We start from the raw sequence: 20,508 nt of genomic DNA, 5'->3' as shown, positions 1-20,508 counted from the left end.
TTCTGAGGAAAAGCAAGATGAATGTATAGAGAACTAAGTCTTTTTTGCCTGAAATAGTTTGCAACATTAAATGAGGTTTACTCTTAATCTCATAGTTGGGGGTAGAAGAAAGGTACAGATTAAAGTTACTGCTTTTAAGACTAAGTAGGTAACTTAAATGAGTGAAGGCTTGTATAAGATTGTAAATAGTAAGGGCAATTGGAGAAAGCACTCACATTCAGGTTTTTTAAAGGTACTGTGCAGACCTACCTAAATTCTTCTGCCACTATGGAAACTTGCCCATGGTTTCCCGTTTGCTCAGTCTGGCCAGGAACTTCCAGATTTAACCCAATAGAAAAAAAGGAAAATATTAATGGATACAGGAGAGCCAAAGGCCATGCATTTTTAGTCATAAATGGAAAAAAGTTTCATCAGGGAAGAGGCAAAGTTTAGACTGTCTTTCACTTTGAATACTATACTTTTGGGTTTGAATTCTGCAAATTTCTTCCTGACTGTGTGCAATTAACTAATTCTCTGAGCTTTGGTTTAATCTTTTTCAAACTAATAGTAATATCTACTTATAGAGTTGTTAGGATTAAATAAGAATATATATAAATGGACTTGGTATGTAGACAAATCTATTAATGGTTTCTGGATTATTCTCTGTCCTTATTCCCCACCCCACTTTAACCAAGAAATCTAGAGACATGACTTAGCAAGAAGGAATACACCTGAGATCTAGCAGTATTTACCTTTTAAAGCTTTGTACTGTAACATTATATTTCTGGAAAATTTCTCTTTTTATCTTTTAGTGATTTCTCTGTTGTTGCTTGCAGTAAAAATTCTTAGGAAATCCAAAAGAATTTCAAGCTTGAAAAACGATCCATAGGGAAAGAAGTAAAGACCAGGACCATATGTGGCTTCAAGTTGGACTGGGACAGTTAGTTCCCAGTGGTTATCCAACTGTGTCAGCCAGCAGTGCAGTCTGTACCTCAGTTGTGTCTTAGATGCTGTGGTTCTGGGTGATGCAGTTGTAGACCTAATAACTTGGTGACCCAGCAGCAGGATTTAGAACTGCCTGAGCACCTGCATGGTGACTTATATAATCTGGAAGTCTGACTTGGAACATTAGAACTATAATTACTCCAGAAGATAGCACAAGATACAGATGAAAAATGTTTACAGGCAAGTGAAATGAATGTGCAATGATTGATTCAATAGCTTTTGAAAGGCCTTTTTTTTTTTTAAGAACTAAGGAGTGTGGGAAGGCCAAAATAATGACAAGTACAAATTGCCAAGGCTCCGTTTTGCCAAGCAACAGAAGTAGGTTACACTAAAAATAAAATAGCAGTGAAGTTTTTTTATCTCCTAAAAGTTTAATCAAACAATAAATAATGCATGCTGATAACATTTACTATTAGTATATTTGGAAGTGAATTAAAATTAATTTGATCACTGTGCCGTTGTGCCATTTAGGTTGCAAGGATATGAGATGGTCTGCCTTATTCTTTCAGGAGAAGTGCATTTACAGAAAAATACACACTTTTTGGGATCTGGAAGTGAAATAAAAATGTCAGACTTCCAAGCCATTCAAGTAACCAACCATACTCTTCTACCTCTTTCATGCTTTATCTAGGCTTTCTCTTATATTATCTACCTCTTTTAGCCTGCCCCATTTTCCACTCACTCCTGATAGATCAGGTCTCTCATTTTTGAGTCTACATCCAAGAGAGAGCCAGTCTTTTGACTTGGCCTGTTAGGCAGAGCTCGCCTTTCAGGCCATCTCATTGGTTAATCCCATGTAGCAGATGTTCACCCCTGTACATCTGTGCCCTGTCACCTATCCAGACAACAGATGCTTTCTTCAGCAGGATGCTGTAGTCAGAATTAAGGCTAGATGATGTAGAACAGACAATCAAGTTGGTTTAGTCTGTATATGTGTGTGTGTGTGTGTGTGTGTGTGTGTGTGTGTGTGTGTGTGTGTGTGTTTAAATAATATCCTTTATTAACAGCATTTAATAATGCACCAAGTATTAGTTTATATACCAAGTATTAATTTTTGCACCAAGTAAGTTATGCACCAATATAAATTATGCACAATTTATTAATGTACTAAGTATTTCATTTTAGCCAAGTTGATAGGGCTGGGTATATATTTATCTGATTGATCCACTTGCACACTTCCAGTACGTTATATATGCTGCTCCTTCTACCTGAATTGCTTTTCCTCTTGTCTCCTTTCCCACATGATCATCCTTCTGGGTCCAACTTAAATTAATATTTCATATTTGAAACCTTCCCATGAGTTAACATCCCCATTCTCCTTTATCCCATCAAAATTAATTATATTTAGCAAAATTTATATTATATATAATTAGTTTGTTTCAGTCATGAAGTAATCATTACATTGTATTAAAGTTGGTTGTAAGTTGTGTCTCTCCTGGTAAATTGTTAACTCTGAGGACAGGACATCTTTTTTACTTTGTTCGGTTGCTAGAATAGAATTGAGTCCAGCTAGTTTAAATAATGTCATCTATTATGTTTCCATTCTTAAAGGCATTTATTGAGTATCTGGTCAGTCAAGTCAACAGTATTTATTGAGCATCTGCTTTGCACTTAATATTGAGTGAAGTGTAGGGGGATACAAAAAAAAATGTATATGTCTTGGTTCCTAACCTTAGGGATCTTTTTATCTGGCTGAGAAGGCAATATTAACACAACCAAAGTAATTTATATGAAACTATATGGAAGAAATTCTGATTTGAGTAGTACTTCTATAAGTAAATGCTTAGTTCAGAGGAAGATGAGAGCAGTGGAGAGGAATCCTTCATTGGGAACTCAAACTGGGTCTTGGTAGATAGGGTTTTAAATAGTTGAGGGAATGTCCTGAATAGAGACGCTATATTGTCTAGAATGTTGAAGGGAACTGCCTTAAATGCTGTGTTGAAAAGTTTATACTTTATCCTGAAAGTAATAGTAAGCAAAATGAAGCTGGTGATTTAGGAAAGTTAATCTGGCAAGAGAATGAAGGAGAGATTTAAGAGGGGAGAAATTAGCAGCAAGGAGAGCATTCAGGAAACTTTCAATTATCTGGGCCTGAAATTATAAGCATCTCAACTGAGTAGGAATGAAAATTAATGAATTATATGAAAACAGGTCAAAAGAAAGATTTAGTGACTAGTGGAAAGATCTTGAAGATGATTGTAAGGTTAAGAGTTTGAAAACTTGGGGAAGTTGTTCTGCTGTCTGACATATGGAACCAGTTTTTTGGGGAAAATAAATTCTTCTTTTGAATAAGAGGATGTTAGAACATATAGTTAGAATTTTCAATAAGCATTTATAAACAGGGACTGGAGATTAAATGACAAGGGAGATCTGATTATGTGGAGTTGGGAGTCATCCTTAGAGGGTATCATTGGAACCTGAACTAGTACTGTCTTTCTTAAACACTAAGAGTAATTATGCCTAATGTCATTAATTTGTGCTCTAAATTCTCAGTGGCCCTAATTTGTGTAATTTTTGCAAACACAGTTTACATCTTTATAACCATGTCTGTGTACCAATTAGTATAGCTCATTAAGCACATTTTGCCTTGATAAAGGTCACTGATGCCAAACGAATTGTTCACCCAAAGCATTCTTTCTTTCATTAGGAAAATAACTGATTTTAGAAATGTATTTTAGAACTCTAAGTGTGTTCTTCCAGCATTCAGACTTACTTTCAAACTGAAATAACTCTCTTTTATGTGTGGTAGTTGGAGGAAATGTGGACTGGAAGCAGATAGCAAGTATTCAGGAATCCATTGGAGAAACCAGTTCTCAAAGTGTTGTTGTTGCTGTAGATAGGTAAGGTATTCACTTTATTCCCTTTTCAAATGAAACTGGTTTAATTCTGTAGCATTTAGTTATTTTGTGCACAGTAGTAAACAGAAAATTTTATTGCCAAAAAAACTTTCGTTAAGTAATGTAAGACTGTATTGTAATATGATGTGATTTAAATGATGAAGCACATACCTTTGCATTTTAGGTTATAGAATATAGGAAAGAAACAGTATGATAATATAAGTTTTAGTAGATATTAGTGGGCATTAGGCAAATAGTAACCTTGATGAAAAAGAACAGAAATGTTTGATTTCCTGTATAGAAAACATTCCCCTTATTATCCCTATTGGGAAACAGAGTGTACTTTCTCTTTCTGATAGAGGACTGCATTAGGGGTAAAATGAAGGGATTTGCTGGCAATTCTCATTATAAGCTTCTTTGGAAAGAACTTGGAAATTGGTATATTATAGACATTACCAGGTATTCCTCATTTTTAGTTTGTTTTCTAAAAGAAAAACCATACTCTGGTTTATTTTACTATGGGAATATTTAGTTTCAGATTTTTAAAATTTCTAGTATATAGAACATTTAGTGGTGTGGTGTTTTTTTTAATATTAGTTTTTACCAGATGAATGCCCCCCAAATTGAAACTTAACATTTTACAAATCTGACATTTAAATTTTTTTTTCTTTGCCACTTTTATGGAAACTTTGCAAAAATATAAATGTAATATGTGCTGTTTGTTTGTTTGTTTGTTTGTTTTGGTGCTTTGAGACTCATGCTGATCCATTATTTTACTTTGCATCACATAAAACTTTTTGCTCTAAGTACAGACAGAACTAGAGTGTTCCAGGCTACTGACCCTGGAAGTACTCCCTGGAACTTTTATCCTTGAAAATAGTTCTTAATGTCCACTTGCAATCTTTTTTGTTAGGGGAAGGAGGTTATTTGCATTTTTCTTGGGAAGGATGAAGAAAGATTGTGTAGCATCTACATCGGCGGTTCTCAACCTATGGGTCGCAACCCTTTCACAGGGGTTGCCTAAGACCATCGGAAAACACATATATAATAATATATTGTTTTTGTGATTAATCACTATGCTTTAATTATGTTCAATTTGTAACAATGAAATTGGTGGTCACCACAACATGAGGAACTGTATTAAAGGGTCGCAGCATTAGGAAGGTTGAGAACCACTGATATACCCACTATATAATTAGAAGGTTTACCACAAGGTTGGTATATTTCAAAGTGCTTTACCTGTATTATTAGTTTAATCCTTTAAGTAGCCTCATTAGATGAGTATTATTGTCCTCAGTTTACAGATAAGGAAACTGAGACGTGGGGAAATTAAATAACTTGCTCATTCCACAACCAGGCTAACTGGGTCTTCATTATTTTGATGACTGTTTCATTCATAGAGAGTTTTGGGGAATGGAGCCAAGACGTACAGTCAAGCAGCCTATCTTGAGTGTGCACTCTAAACCTCTCTACCTGCATGTGCAACTTCAGAGCAGTGTAATGTCTGCCTTTCTGCTATCAGGGTAGCTTTTTTCCAAGTGGTTTTCTTGCTTTCCAGAAAATCACCTTCACTGTCACTATGGGAATCTCTTCAGGCAAGAGTCAACATTTTACCTACTATTTCTGTTTCCATAATATACTTTATATGAGCATACCTCGTTCTGATTTATTCAACTATCCATTGTTTGTTATAGGTAGACATGTCACTCATTTGAACAGATAATATGCTTGTCTGTTTTAATAATGTATACTGTTTCACAGGTATCCTAGCATAAGTACTATTCATTTGAACAGATAATATGCTTGTCTGTTTTAATAATTTATACTGTTTCACAGGTATCCTAGCATAAGTACTAGTACTTTGTCCTCTCAACATCATCACCAAAGTCTTCTGCAAACATAAAATTAATGTCCAATTTTATATAAAAACTCAGTATTTAAATTTTAGCTTATAATGAAAACAAAAGCTACATCTTTGATATAAGATTATATTATTCTTGTGTGGTGCATTTCATTTTTTCATTACATTTCTTCTGAATTTCTTCTCAGATATCTGAGGTTATATTCATATGTAATATTTGGACTCTAGTCTATAAGCTAACTGAGATTGCCCTGGAATTCAAGACAGTGGTGAAATATTACCAGGTATCATCCTTGAAAACTGTACTTATCCAGCAAAAACAGTCATTTTCCTACTCTTAGGCCTATTGTTCTGAAAAATCTCTTCTGACAAGTATAGGAACTAAAAATGAAAATAAAAATAATTCTTTTTTGCTTAATTATTTATAGCTTCTGTTTCTTAACAGAAAAATTGCTGATTCCATTAAAAACCTTCAAGTTTTTAATGATAATATATCCTAATTATCTCCACTTTTGTAGTCTTAGGAATCCATTAGAATTTAGGAGAATATTGTGCACTTTAATCTGGAGTACCTGATCCTCTAGGATTTGCTAGGGTAGAATTTGCTAGCCATTGCTAAACTAGACCAATTTTATAGGTATCCTAAACTATGCAGGGATGGATTTTTGTCCCAGAATGGTTTATCTCTAAAAGTTAAAAAAAAAAACAAAATAGTTAATTAATACCATGGTTTTTGTTTTTATGGTTTTTGAAGCACATCAGATCTAGCTTTGTAAAACTGGCTCATCTCACACTTTGAAACATTGTCACTATTTAGAAAATACATACAGCTCATCCCCCACTTCATTTGCTCAAAAATATCTTTCAGGTAGATATAAGAAATAAATGTTACCTCAGATATTTCACTGTGAAAAATTTTTACATATATAGTAATTTACTTAGCCTGTGTGTTACATACAGCTTAATGTTTTTTAAATCTTGAATCTGCAAGTTTGGTCAATCTTTTTTTTTTTTTGGCATTGCTGTATTACTATCATGATATGGATGAATCAGTAATATATCAAATTTATTTTTCTACTCACACCTCCGGACATGTCTTTTAATATTAGCACACAAGATCCTCATGCTACTGTCCTTTGCTTTTCCTACAGGGACTTTAGAATCTATTTCATAGGCTGATTTTGTGAAACAGCTTTTTTCTCCTGCCTTGGTATATTAAGGCTTAATTTTAAATGCCTCCACAGACCACTGTGCTTCTATCTATCACTTATGTTTAGCGAAGCATTACCAGAAATAGGGCACCTCTCAGAGGCTACCAAGTGAGTAGGCATCTGAATGCGCTTTCCCAGAATGCATGCTTCCACTGCCTTCCATCATCACCTGGGTCTACAGGACCCATCTAATTGCTGCTGCAACCCCTCTGTGGCCATTGTTCTCCATTATTTCACTGCATTCAGAGTTGCATATATCCCCTCTAGTTATATATAATCTCCATTTCTGTTTCTATTCTTTACCCCTTCAACTTTTGCCACTTGCCTCTTTCTCAGTTAAACATTTTTTGTTGTTGTTTCATTTCTTTCTCCTATACTATTTAGTTTTGACTCTGGTTTTGGTGTGGGTTGTTTTTTTGTTTTGTTTTTTTACATTGCTCCTTGGGGATACCTGTAGTTTGATAAATTGGCTAATGACACATATAATGCATAGTCTAGCAATTTTCAGTGCTTGTTCATGTGAAAGCTTTATATATGTTAATATCTGGATCTAGTCAAATCACTGAATTAAATGGGGCCCTATTACTCTTATATTTTCTCCCAGATTGTGTTTTTAGCCAGATCTTTGAATTGTTGTTTTGTTCTCTTGAGAAGAGCAGTATGGGAAATCTCAAGATATTCCTTTAGCAGGAGGTCAGATTCTGAGTTATCGTGTTGTTAGTTTCTAAGTAGTTTTTCCAGTCTTGTTTTTGTTACTCATTGCCAGAACACATAGATAGGCATTCAAGGGCACTAAGATTAAAACAATATGTTATTGTTTTAATCTTAAAAATAATATACTCAGAACATTTATATTATGGATGCAGGAAAAAACTAGAATATATTTAAAATGTTTAAATTACGTTTTGCTCAAGTAAGTGTGGGGCAATGTAGCTCTGTGGTTAAAAAGGTGGCCTCTGGCCCTGACCGGTTTGGCTCAGTGGACAGAGCGTCGGCCTGAGAACTCAAGGGTCCCAGGTTCGATTCCGGTCAAGGGCATGTACTTTGGTTGCGGGCACATCCCCAGCAGGAGGTGTGCAGGAGGCAGCTGATCAATGTTTCTCTCTCATCGATGTTTCTAACTCTCCATCCCTCTCTCTTCCTCTCTGTAAAAAATCAGTAAAATATATTTTTTTTAAAAAAGAAGAAGAAGAAGGTGGCCTCTGGAGTCAGGCTGTAATAAAATATATTTTTAAAAAAAGAAGAAGAAGAAGAAGGTGGCCTCTGGAGTCAGGCTGCCCTGGTTTGAATCTTGGCTCTAGCACTTACTAGTTTTGATACTTTTAGGAAATTCCCATAAAATTGGGAGTATAATGGTACCTATTTCCCAAGATATTGGTTATTATTTTGAATGGATATATTAAGCAGTCAGGATAATACCCACCTTGTGATTATTGGTAGCTGTTACTGTTATGATTACTTTTATTTCTAAGTTTAATATTTGACCTGCTCCTGCCTTTAAGTTTTCTTCTTTACCATGCAGATCTTATGGTATTTATTTTAAATTGAGGAATATCATTTCATTCTGGAAGTCACATTCAAACCCTTGGTTATAAACCCACTGAGTGCATAGATAAAAATGCAGACTTTAAAAAAGAGGACTAATATGTTTATGCTGAAGTCTTTTATGAAACTTTGAAACACAGAAACAGAACTCAGTGAAGAAGTCTGGGCAAAGCTGGACAGTATAGCTTAACACTAAGTATTTGAATGCCCTAAGAAAAGCCAGTCAGCTACTTCTTGGTGAAACTGTTGGAGACTATTTATAAGGTTCTGTTAAATCGCTTGTAACGTAACATAAATGAATTTTCTAATCAAACATACATTACTTGTAGAAATTAAGTAGAATTTTTCATTTTAAAATTTTGTTACTGTTAATAGATAATCAGGAAAAGATTGAAAATTTTTCTGTTTTATAGTGTACCAATTATTAGTTTTGCAAATTAATATTTTTCTTATTCTGAGTCTCATAAGATAACTAGTTTTTGTAAATTTACTAATAAAATTAGAACCATATATTCTTTACTTTAATATATTACTGAATGAAAAGGTAAGAGGGAGGAACATCAAATTATAGTTTCTAAAGTATAGGATAATAAAAATTTTCATTTGACTACCTGATTTCTTTAGTTCCTTTAAAACAGATAAAAGTAGCCACATTTGAATTGATGTAATAGATGTGAGACTATACATATTTTTTTCAGGCTATACAATTTTTATTCATGGGGTTGTTCTGTTCCTTTAGAATATTTACAGGGTCTACAAGGCTAGATGGAAATGCTATTGGTAAGTATGTACATTTATTTCACTTATAAACTGGTTGTTTGGCTAAAAGACTTGAACATTAAGCTAAAAAATTGTAAATCTATTTATATTATAGTGGATTTTGTCCGTTGGCTCTGTGCTGTGTCTATGGATGAATTACTTTCCACTACACATCCAAGAATGTTTAGTCTACAAAAAATAGTAGAAATATCATATTACAACATGGGAAGAATAAGATTGCAATGGTCTCGAATTTGGGAAGTTATTGGAGATCATTTTAATAAGGTATTTAAATAATTATAGGATTTGCTTACATTTATGTTATTTTTCATTGTGTAAAATTTCCTTATCATAATCTAATTGAGAATTTTTCTTTCCAAGCAATTTTTTTAAGATTAAATTTAGAAAACCCTTTGAGTCCTGTTTTTTCTTTAGCTCTAGGTTTTAAGGATTTAGTTAAAATAATGTTTTTCTTATTGAGAAATATTATTAGCAATTAGTGCTTTTATAAAGAATCTTAGGATTTACTTATATACACTATTAATGATACACTATTTTTAAAACAAAAATAAAAAATTATATTTTCACCGCTGACATTAGCACCCTTTATTTCTGTTGCCATTGCAGGTTGGCTGTAATCCTAATGAAGACGTAGCTATTTTTGCAGTAGACTCCTTGAGACAATTGTCAATGAAGTTCTTAGAGAAAGGGGAGCTTGCTAATTTCAGATTCCAGAAGGATTTCTTAAGACCTTTTGAACATATAATGAAACGGAACAGGTATTATATTTGTTGAATTGCTTAATATCAAAAAATACTTTATTATTTTTCAGTGCAGGGAGAAAAACAGAAAAAGGGAAAGAAAACTGATGTTTTATCTATATGCTTATTCAAGAAATTAATATTTTAGGTCTCCAACCATTCGAGATATGGTTGTGCGATGTATAGCACAGATGGTGAATTCTCAAGCTGCTAACATTCGGTCTGGATGGAAGAACATTTTCTCTGTATTTCATCTAGCTGCATCTGATCAAGATGAAAGCATAGTGGAACTTGCATTCCAAACAACAGGGCATATTGTCAGTGAGTATTTCTTTTAACTGTGTTTAAGTTAAAAGAAAAAAAAGGAATGAATGAATGAAACTATAATCTGTTCAGAAGATAATTCAAGTATATAAGGTTGTAGGTCTATTATGGTTTTCAAGTTTTGCCTACATAGCAGAGTAAATGATGAATATATTATTATAGTTAACGTTTATTGGACATTTACTATATGACAAGCCCTGTAAGTACTTTGCATGTGTTTTCTTCAGTCTTCACAACTATGAGATAAGTATCTTTAATGTCACCCCTCTTTAATACATAGATTGGGAAACTCGGGCCCAGAACTAGTGATAGAGCTGATATTCAAAGCTAGGGAGCCTTAAGACAAAGTCTTTGTTTTTACCCACTACACTTTGACTTTGAGGGAGAATAAAATATTAAAAATATAAGTTATACCTATCTGGAAGATTATAATGATGACCAACATCAAAAACATCAAGAATAATGACGTTATCATAGTTATTATTTGAGTGCTTATTTGAATTAAGCATTTTTACTTACATTATTTTATTTTAGTGCTTACAACTATCCTGTGGATATTGTAATTCTCATTTTATACATTAAGAAACTGAGATAAAGAGAGATTAAACATAATTTTGTGTACTCACTCAACAACTGTTGATATAGTACCTGCTGTGTACCAGGTTGATGTATTTTTTGATGCAATTCAGAATAATTGACATTATAATTACTTTGATACATTTTCCCCTCTTTTTAGCTCTTGTGTTTGAAAAACACTTTCCAGCGACCATTGATTCCTTCCAGGATGCAGTGAAGTGTTTGTCTGAGTTTGCGTGCAATGCAGCTTTCCCAGACACAAGTATGGAAGCAATCCGACTCATTCGCCATTGTGCAAAATACGTGTCTGACAGACCGCAGGTGCAGTGTCGTTTTGTAAACAAAATTTTACTATTTATTCCCAGTCTGAGATCTACATTTACTTGGAAATTAAGAAGATATGAAGCGTTTATTTTTCAGTAAACCCAAAAATTATCTGAGCTTGATTCTGAGCCATAATGGGCAGTCCTTGATAGCTAACGCTAATTGAAAGTATCAGAGTGTTTCACCCGTATTAACTTGTTTCGTCTTCATAACAATTACAGTCCCATGCAGATAGGAAATCTGCGGCACAAAGAAGTTAAAGAATGTGTCTGTGATTGAAGGGCTAGTTAAGGAGACAGAGTTCGAACCCAAGCCTGTGTTTTTAACCATTCCTGTGCGGCTTTTTGCCTGTTGTGTTTCGTCTGCAGTACTGAAGTTGACTGTGGGCTTCAGCACTGGAGTAAAAGGTTGAATTGGCAACCTGCCTGCCAACTTTAACTCACATATTTGAGTCTCTTTATAACCACCATAAGGAGAAGTGATACATCATAGATTTAGTAATAAGATTTTTACTGCATATTGACATGGACCTATGGGGTGCTTATACTTTTTACCTAAACCTGCATTGACTCATTTGACCTCACATTTCCCCAGTGTGGTTAGTGTGGCTACATGGTGTCATAACCATTCAAATGGTAAAAATGAAAACCTGATTTAACCTGGTTAATAATGCAGAAATCTGGTGTCAGAGTTGAAGCTGAAACCAACTTTTGGGTTCTGGTCCAGTGCTCTTTATAGGAAGTTATAATCGCCATCATTTTTACAAATTAATTGTGTTTTATCCAATTGTTCACTTTGATTTGTAAAGCATTTTTTAAAGTTTTAGAGAAATGTGCTTAATGTAGGCATTATGTTTTGCCTTTAATAACCCTACCTTTCTTCTTGAAGGCTTTTAAGGAATACACAAGCGACGATATGAATGTGGCGCCTGAAGACAGGGTGTGGGTGAGAGGATGGTTCCCCATCCTCTTTGAGTTATCCTGTATCATCAATAGATGCAAATTAGATGTAAGAACCAGGTAACAATCAGTATTTGTAATTAACATTTTGTAAGGCTTATTTTAACTTAAATTAACTTTCCTTATGTGAACACAAAGTTTAGTAGTGAAAGGCCATAAATCATGTGTTTTATCAAATACTAGAGGCCTGGTGCACGAAATTTGTGCACGAGTAGGGTCCCTAGGCTTGGCCGGCGATCAGGATCAATGGGGGCCTTCCAGCTGCTTGCCGGGGTCCCCTGGTGGTCAGCGCATGTCATAGCGAGCGAGCGATCTCCCCGTCAGTCAAACTCCTGAGGAGACACTTTGCATATTAGACTTTTATATATGTAGATAACAATTATTAGATAGGCAGATTTAAAAATACGTTAAGCTATAGCAGTGTTAAAAAATGGAAATATATTGCTTTTCCTTAAAATTTAAATATAGCCTACTAAATTTAAATATAACCTACTTTGTGTTTTAGCTTCTATGTTAATATAATACTTTACACATTCTGTTTTTTTTCATACATTTGTTTCCAATTAAAAAATAGAAGTTAGTGGCAAATTTATTTTATTTCCTAAAGAATGATGGAAGAATTTCCAAATGCGCATCCTTGATGCATTTTAGGTAAAGAACTTTTTCTCTGAAGACTGGTCAGTAATATAGTTTTGAATAACGTAGGTCTATTAAAAAAGAATTGAACTCTTTCCAAAGTATATTCTCAATAAAAGATCTATATGAACATATAACAGATTTGTAAAGAAATTATTTTGGATATGATGTAACCAGACAAGCGCTCAGCATACACTTCTCATGTTACATCTCAGATCAGTCCCATAAGATAATTTTTCTCACTCTGTATTTGTGACTTTGAAATTGAAATGACCAACTTGTATTACAGTATCTGTCAAAAGTGCTTGAGTGTATCATGAGTTCAGTTTCATGTTAAAATCCCTCATTGAATTATGCCATCTTTTTAGGAGAATCATTCGTCATTTGGACAATTCACTGAACATTTTAAAACCAGAAACATGTTCAGACTTATAATAAATCAATGATAGAAATGTAATGAAAGAATGAGTATTTCCTCCCCTTATGCCAGAATCACCCCATTGCCACCCCCATCCAAGGTTAAGTTTGATTTATTTCCTAAGAAACTTCACTTTTATAGTATTTGTAATAACAAAATAAAATTATGACATAGGTAAGTTATCCAAAGTAGAACTCAAACTTTGACTCAACCTTGGGAGTTTTTCAGAGTGTAGTAATCACAAGAACAGTGTATTACATTTTATCTTGACAAGGGACCTGCCTGCTTTCTTAGCCTCTTAGCCTGTTCTTGTCTGGGACCACACTGATTTACTTCTCACCATATTTATATTCCGATTACGGATGGGTTCTGGTTATTAAAGGGAAGAGAAAGTATGTGTTCTAGTTAGTAAAAGAGATAAAATATGAGTAAACCTCTTCCATGATGGCTTTCATTTTCTTACCTCACCCTAGGATCTGTAGGGCTGTTATTAAGATTATATGTGAAAATGTAACGCTGTTATTTATAACACACTAATCGTAAAATACTTTTGCCTGCATTCTCATTTGACTCCTTCAAAATGTTGTAGATTTATGGTTAAATAATTAACCTAGAGCCCCAAATAGTCTTTTTCCCTACACTAGCAACTGAAGTATTGTTTTAAAAAAGACCTCTTCGACAGTAAAAATTCTTGGAAACCTCTGTAGATCTGTGTTTGCTTTGGGGGCCTAAAAAAACAGGTTTCCCACATTCCCTTCTCCCCAGACATGGGAGTTAGCATCCAGTTACTTAGCAAGAGAGGAAATGGATTTGGAGCTCAGGGGATGGAGGAAGAGGGAGCCCTTTTCCATTGTGGAGGGAAATGTGGACTAGCTTCTTTACTTCCGCTCATTACACATTAGGTATCTTATGAATCAGATAAACTGTTATGAACTTGCTGTAAGGCAAACTGTCATAATGTTATTTTTACACATTCATTTAACAAATACTTACTTTGAGCTTAACTTGAACCAGGCATGAACTAGACTTGAGGGAAGCATGGCAACAAATAAGCTAGACTATGTGTTGTCTTTATGGAGCCTTTCAAAGAAAATTTTGTTCTGGCTTACCATCAGACTTATTGGAAATATAAACCTTTTTAAATCGAAGGATACCTATATTTTGCTAGAACAAAGTAACAGAGGAAACATCAAGCTTTTTAATAGCTACATGAATGGGTTTTTTTGTTTCCTTTTGCTTTTTGTTAATCCTCATCTGAGGATATTTTTTCCATTGATTTTTAGAGAGAGAGTGGAAGGAAGAGAGGGAGAGAGGAAGGAGAGAGAGAGAAACATCGATGTTGCCTCCCATACTCTCCTACTAGGGCCAGGGAGGGAACCTGCATGCAACACAGGTACGTGCCCTTGACTGGGAATCAACCCTGTGACCCTTAGGTTCCTGGGATGATGCTCTAACCACTTAACCACACCAGTCATTTTTTTAAATTGAATTTATTGGGGTGACACTGGTTAACAAAATTATACGGGTTTCAGGTGCACAATTCTACAACACATCATCTGTACTCAGTTGTGTGTTCACTACCCCAAGTCAAGTCTCTCCATCAACCTTTATCCCCCCACCCCCCACCGTACACCCTCCTCTAGTCTTGATGAAGATAATCAGGAAGACAATTTAGAATTTTAGGTTTAACATTTATTCAAAGAAATTGATACTAAGCACTTTATTTGTTCAACAAGTACTCATCATGTGCCTCCTAGATGCTCTGTGCCCGGGATGCAGCAGAAAACAGACCTGCCCAAATGGACATCTTGTGGATTAGCTTTACAAATTCTTTGTTTGAAGATATTATATGAACAATTATAGCATTCTCTAAAAACTCCTATAGCTCTTTGAAAAAGATTTTCTAAAATCTATTTTTTGTTCTTAGACTGTTAATTGATATATTTTCTTCCTTGGTCACAGTGCCACAAAATTAATATTCACTAATAAGATGGTCTGTGTCCATCTGTAATTTCATTTACTATTTTTAAATGCTGAATGATGGGGTGGGAATGGAGGAAAAGTAAAATAAAGAAAAATTTAAAATGTTTTCCTAAATGCATTCTAAAGAAAGCTGGATGTATAACAAGGTAAAAGCCAGTTTTAAACTTTGTTTTCTGTAGCTTTGTGAACTGTAACAGTTATAGGAGGGAGATTCTGGTGTGCAATGCTTTTTTGGTGTTATAGTTTTACTAATTACATTATATCACTTTAGGGGTTTAACAGTAATGTTTGAAATAATGAAAACTTACGGCCACACTTACGAAAAACACTGGTGGCAGGATTTATTTAGAATTGTGTTCAGAATCTTTGACAACATGAAATTGCCAGAACAGCAGACAGAGGTAAGACATGAAATGTTCATTTAATATAGTTAAGTCAAGAGGCTCTTAATATTTTTCTTAATACATTTTAATATTTCATATTAAGCATATTGAACAGAAAAAAAATTCCTAGAGAAATTTTACTTAAGGCATTATAATAAATTGTATGCCTTTATAAACAAGAACACTATTTGGGGATAGAACCGAGTTAATGAATTGGTGGGATTTTTTGTTGTTTTTTTATGTTTTTGTTGAACTTCCAGTTTCTTTTCCTCACTTTAATATTGTCACAACTATAAACACCAGTAGCTTTCTTTAGTATTCATAGTGACTTCTTATTCTGAATTACTGAAGACTACATGGTAATAAATAGACATACGTATGCACTACCACAAAACTATTTTTGAAAACTGTCAGTTCAGGTTAGTCCATTATGCATTTGAGAAAAACACTTACTTTATATGGCCCTATTTGTCTTTTATAGTGTTTTTAAATAACTGTACTTCATGAAAGTCAGTTTAATTTAAAAGATACACTGATCCCACTTGGATAAATTTCTACCCTTTTCTTTCTCTTTATTTCTTTTTCAAGTTCGGTCATATGCTGGAGCAAGGCCTGCTGTTTATTCATGCATATTGTTTGAAAAGTCATAATGCTAATAGCAAGAAAATGCAGTGATAGTTCTTCACAATCAAAGCAAACAGTACAAAAAATAGTTAAATTATTTTATACATAGGGGTTATGGGCTAATGGAGAAAAATAGATAGCAGATATTAAGTGAGGTGAATGTAATGTTCTGGAGGGAAATAAAAGTCTGAAAGGAACAGGGATAGGCTTACGTTTTACACGTGCAAACATACCTCTTTTTTAATTCTAGTAGTTGATGAATGGTCTGACTTTCTCCCCTGCCCCACCCCCCCAGAAAGCTGAATGGATGACAACGACCTGTAATCATGCCCTTTATGCCATCTGTGACGTGTTCACCCAGTATTTAGAAGTGCTCGGTGATGTGCTTTTGGATGATATTTTTGCCCAGCTGTACTGGTGTGTGCAGCAAGGTATGTCTGTGCCAGATAGTGACACAAAGTGTTAAATTGGACCCTGGTAATATACAAATGATTTGCTCTTTTCTTTTCTAGACAATGAGCAGTTAGCACGATCTGGTACAAACTGCTTAGAGAATGTTGTTATCCTGAATGGGGAAAAATTTACCCTAGAAATCTGGGATAAAACTTGTAACTGCACACTGGATATCTTCAAAACTACAATCCCACATGCGTAAGATGATTTTATACAACTTTATATTTTGAATGATGGACATAAAAGGTTTGATAGTAACTAGTGATTTCTCATAACAGAATCCTTTTTCAAACATCTCATTGTTCCTTGAATTTGTATTTATTACAAATCAAACTCCTATAATCCATAACAAATACATAAATTAAATTCTTTATAAACCAAAACCTTTAGTCTAATCATCCAAAATTGGGGTCATAATGAAGTGATTCCACTTTTGTAAGGGTTTATTTATCTAGACTAAACCAAGCCATGGTCTTGAATTAAAACAACAATAACATATATTTCAATTATTGTAGATTTAATAATCTTAGGAAGATTTATTTGCACCTATCACATTTTACAGTTAATTTTCATCATTTTCTAGGGGATAAACTTGGCATTGAATTGTAGTGAAGGAGTTTTTATCAACGGGGAAACTAAGATAGAGTCTGCCTAGTGACTGATGCCTCCTGGACGTTTTGCAGGACAGACTTGGAGCTTACTTCCCAGTACCTTAGGGCCCTTTGACATGCCCAGAGCTTCACCTTACATCTACGATATGTAAATCTACTTAATTAGATGTTTTAAATGTTACCTAAAACATCTTACTAAGTAGATATATGTGAATGCACTGGCATAAAACTATACACAAAAACGATCAGTCCACGTTTTTAAGCATCATAAACTTTTTCTTAACATGAATTAAATGTGTTTGTACTGGTATGATCTCCTGGTAAATATCCTCATCACTAGGAAATACAAAGTCAAACAAGAGGAACACACCCTTAGGAAAGATCAGGGTAGGATTACACCAAAAGGACACACAGTAATTCCCTTGACCTATTTATAATTATTTGACAGTTCTTACTTTTTGGTGCACATTTTGTTGGATCAGTGTAACTGACAAATGATAGATTTTTGTCATAGTTTATCTGTGGCCGCTATTGTATGAATTATTGCTTAGCTGTTGTCCCTGTGAAGTCTTTAGAACAACCAGTTGGGCTGAATTTTTTTTTTAATTTTTTAAATATGTTTTTATTGGTGTGTTTTTTTAAGAGAGAGAGGAAGGGAGAAGGATAGAGAGATAGAAGCATGATGGGAGAGAAACACTGATCGGCTGCCTCCTGCATGCCCCACACAGGGGATCTAGCCTGCAACCCAGACATGTGCCCTGACCAGGAATTGAATCAGTGACCTCTTGGTTTACAGGTCGATGCTCAACCACTGAGCACACCAGCCAGGCTGAATTGCTTTTTTAAAGAACTGCTTCTGCTTTAATTCATTGAATGTATACATTCTAGATATAAGATACATGATCTTAAAGATCATCTAATAAGCATCTCTTACTAGCATGTTTCTGTACCAGAGTTCTCTCCATATTGAACTAAAGTGATGTATTTACTGCCTGTCTGCCCCATTTCCCAGGAACTCTTGCTTCTCAAAGAAAAACTTAGGTCTTAATCATCTTTCTGTCCCAAGCAGCTAATCAACTTAGTGTCCTCTTTGGGGCCAAATTTTATTTTATTTATTTTTATACATTAAAAAAATAGAATCTAAAAAGGTTTATGAATTTTTTTGAAACAGCTTCAACTTTTTTTAAATCTCACTTTGACCAATACTTAATGACCCTTAATACTTAGAAAAACTGAGTTTAAAGTTTCTAAAACTGATGACCCGAGTACTCTTAATTATATTAACTGCTAATTGTTTTTCTGGAAGTATATATTTTTAACTTCTCAGTAGATTTTTTTTTTCAGCAAATTGCTCTTAACAGTAGTCAGAGAAGGAATATGTTGTTTTTGGCATATTCATGTGACTTTTATGTGCCCATTTCAAAATATGTTGGATGCGACATGTTTTACACTGTGATTGACTGGTGTGATTTTGGTATTTTAAAGGCTTTTGACATGGCGTCCCACTTCCGGAGAAACTGTCCCCCTACCTTCCTCTCCTGTGAGTGAAAAACAGTTGGTAAGTTCTAATAAGTAAAGCATATTTTAAATTATTTAATTATTTGTGATAAGTAATTTTACTATGGACCAAATTCTTTTGTATGACCCCAGTTCTTTTAAAAAGAAGGCATAAATCTACTGTCCAGATTCTCAGGTTAAATTTCATGATGGTCAATTTCCCAAGTAGCTAAAATTTATCTCTGTAAGTACCATGCAGGCAGTATTTTAAATATTTTATAAGATGAAACATAGAGTAAAATGACTTCAAGAGTTGTAAGAGGCAGGCACCAGATAATGCATGGATTTCCATGCCAAGCTGAAGATATTATTGGATATTGCATTTAAACTTTTAATTTTGATATAATTTGACCCTAAAGAAAAGTTGCAAAACTGGTACAAAGAATTCTGATATACCCTTCATCTGTATTTATTTGCCTAGGACTGATGTAACAAATTACCACACACTTAAGTGGCTTAAAACAACAGAAATTTATTCTCTCATAGTCCTGGAGGCAAAAAGTCCAAAATCCAGGCATCCACAGAGCCAACTCCCTTCAAAGCCTTTGAGGGAGAATCCTTTTTGCTTCTCTCAGCTTCCATGGGTGCTGGCAACCCTTGGCATTCCTTGGCTTGTATGCACATCACTGCAGTTCTCCCAGCAGCTTTTTGAACCAGGTTTGGTACATGTTATCCCTGCTTCACACTAGTACAGAGCAATGAATAAAGGGTCATACGCTGCGGGTCATAACGTAAGTCCATGTTAAAATACTATTGTGATTAGCTCTGTTTGGGGGAACGCAGGCCCCTGTGCTCCTTTCAGAAACCCAGGTGAGGCTGCTTCTGGCTGGGACTGTTAGGACAGAAGGCTCCGCCCTCTTAAGCCACAGTCTGACTCGCTGAGGGCATCGTATTGCTGTCACTACATCTATTGTCTGACACTGTACTGGTGCTTTGCACTTATTGTCAAATCCATAGATAATAATAACCCATATGGGAAGTAATCAGAAAACCTGTCTGGGAAGATTCATTGCTTTTTCAACGTTACACTTAGTGACTCTGGGGCGAAATCCGATATAGCTCTGTTGGACTTGAACGTTCAGCTTCTCTTCATGACACTGCACTCCTACTTGGTCCCCTCCTCACTGACCTCTGGTTGTGGGTTCCGTGGATGACAGAACATCCTTCCCTAAATCTCACCCTTAAAAAGCTTCCCTGAGCTCAGCCTGCACAGAGCTTGCAGGAGTCTGTTTAGATTACATGACAGTTCGTGGGTCTTGTTGACTACTTTTCCCCCATAGTGAACTTAGCATTTTTATCTCTTGCTTTTGGGTAGTGTCAGGCCTAAGCCTGGCAGTCAGAAGGGAAGCTTTTTGCTTAAAGACTATTGGCTCTGTCAATGGATAGGTAATTTTAAATAATTTTCTCTTATTGCATCTGTAATTGCAATGTGTAGGATGTCATTTTCATAGGGACACAGTCTATTTTAAAAAAAAAAAAACACAGCATAATAGAAACTATTTTTCTTTTATTGATTAAGATATTACATATGTGTCCTTATCCCCCCATTGCCCCCCACCCAACTCCCGTTCATGCCCTCACCCCCCTGGTGTCTGTGTCTATTGGTTAGGCTTATATGCATGCATACAAGTCCTTTGGTTGACCTCTACCCCTTACCCCCACCCTCCCCTACCTTCCCTCTGAGGTTTGAGCATCTGATTGA

General features: G+C 34.9%; 1 protein-coding gene across 3 annotated transcripts in view; it reads left to right on the top strand.

The window, feature by feature from the left end:
- ARFGEF1 (ADP-ribosylation factor guanine nucleotide-exchange factor 1 (brefeldin A-inhibited)) overlaps positions 1-20,508 on the top strand; it is a 99,510-nt gene that overhangs the window by 70,023 nt on the left and 8,979 nt on the right. For all 3 annotated transcript variants that reach the window (XM_005866346.2, XM_014539803.1, XM_014539805.1), the window contains exons 23-33: positions 3,734-3,824; positions 9,178-9,218; positions 9,313-9,482; positions 9,825-9,976; positions 10,107-10,279; positions 11,019-11,179; positions 12,071-12,201; positions 15,450-15,579; positions 16,481-16,616; positions 16,698-16,836; positions 18,735-18,807. In XM_005866346.2, the coding sequence (XP_005866408.1) occupies positions 3,734-3,824; positions 9,178-9,218; positions 9,313-9,482; positions 9,825-9,976; positions 10,107-10,279; positions 11,019-11,179; positions 12,071-12,201; positions 15,450-15,579; positions 16,481-16,616; positions 16,698-16,836; positions 18,735-18,807 (1,397 nt within the window). The remainder of the gene's footprint in view (positions 1-3,733; positions 3,825-9,177; positions 9,219-9,312; positions 9,483-9,824; positions 9,977-10,106; positions 10,280-11,018; positions 11,180-12,070; positions 12,202-15,449; positions 15,580-16,480; positions 16,617-16,697; positions 16,837-18,734; positions 18,808-20,508) is intronic.

The sequence above is a fragment of the Myotis brandtii genome, unplaced genomic scaffold, assembly GCF_000412655.1.
Source record: "Myotis brandtii unplaced genomic scaffold, ASM41265v1 scaffold23, whole genome shotgun sequence".
Lineage (NCBI taxonomy): Eukaryota > Metazoa > Chordata > Mammalia > Chiroptera > Vespertilionidae > Myotis > Myotis brandtii.
Note: the sequence above shows the minus strand (reverse complement) of the source record. Positions and strands in the feature narration are given on the sequence as shown.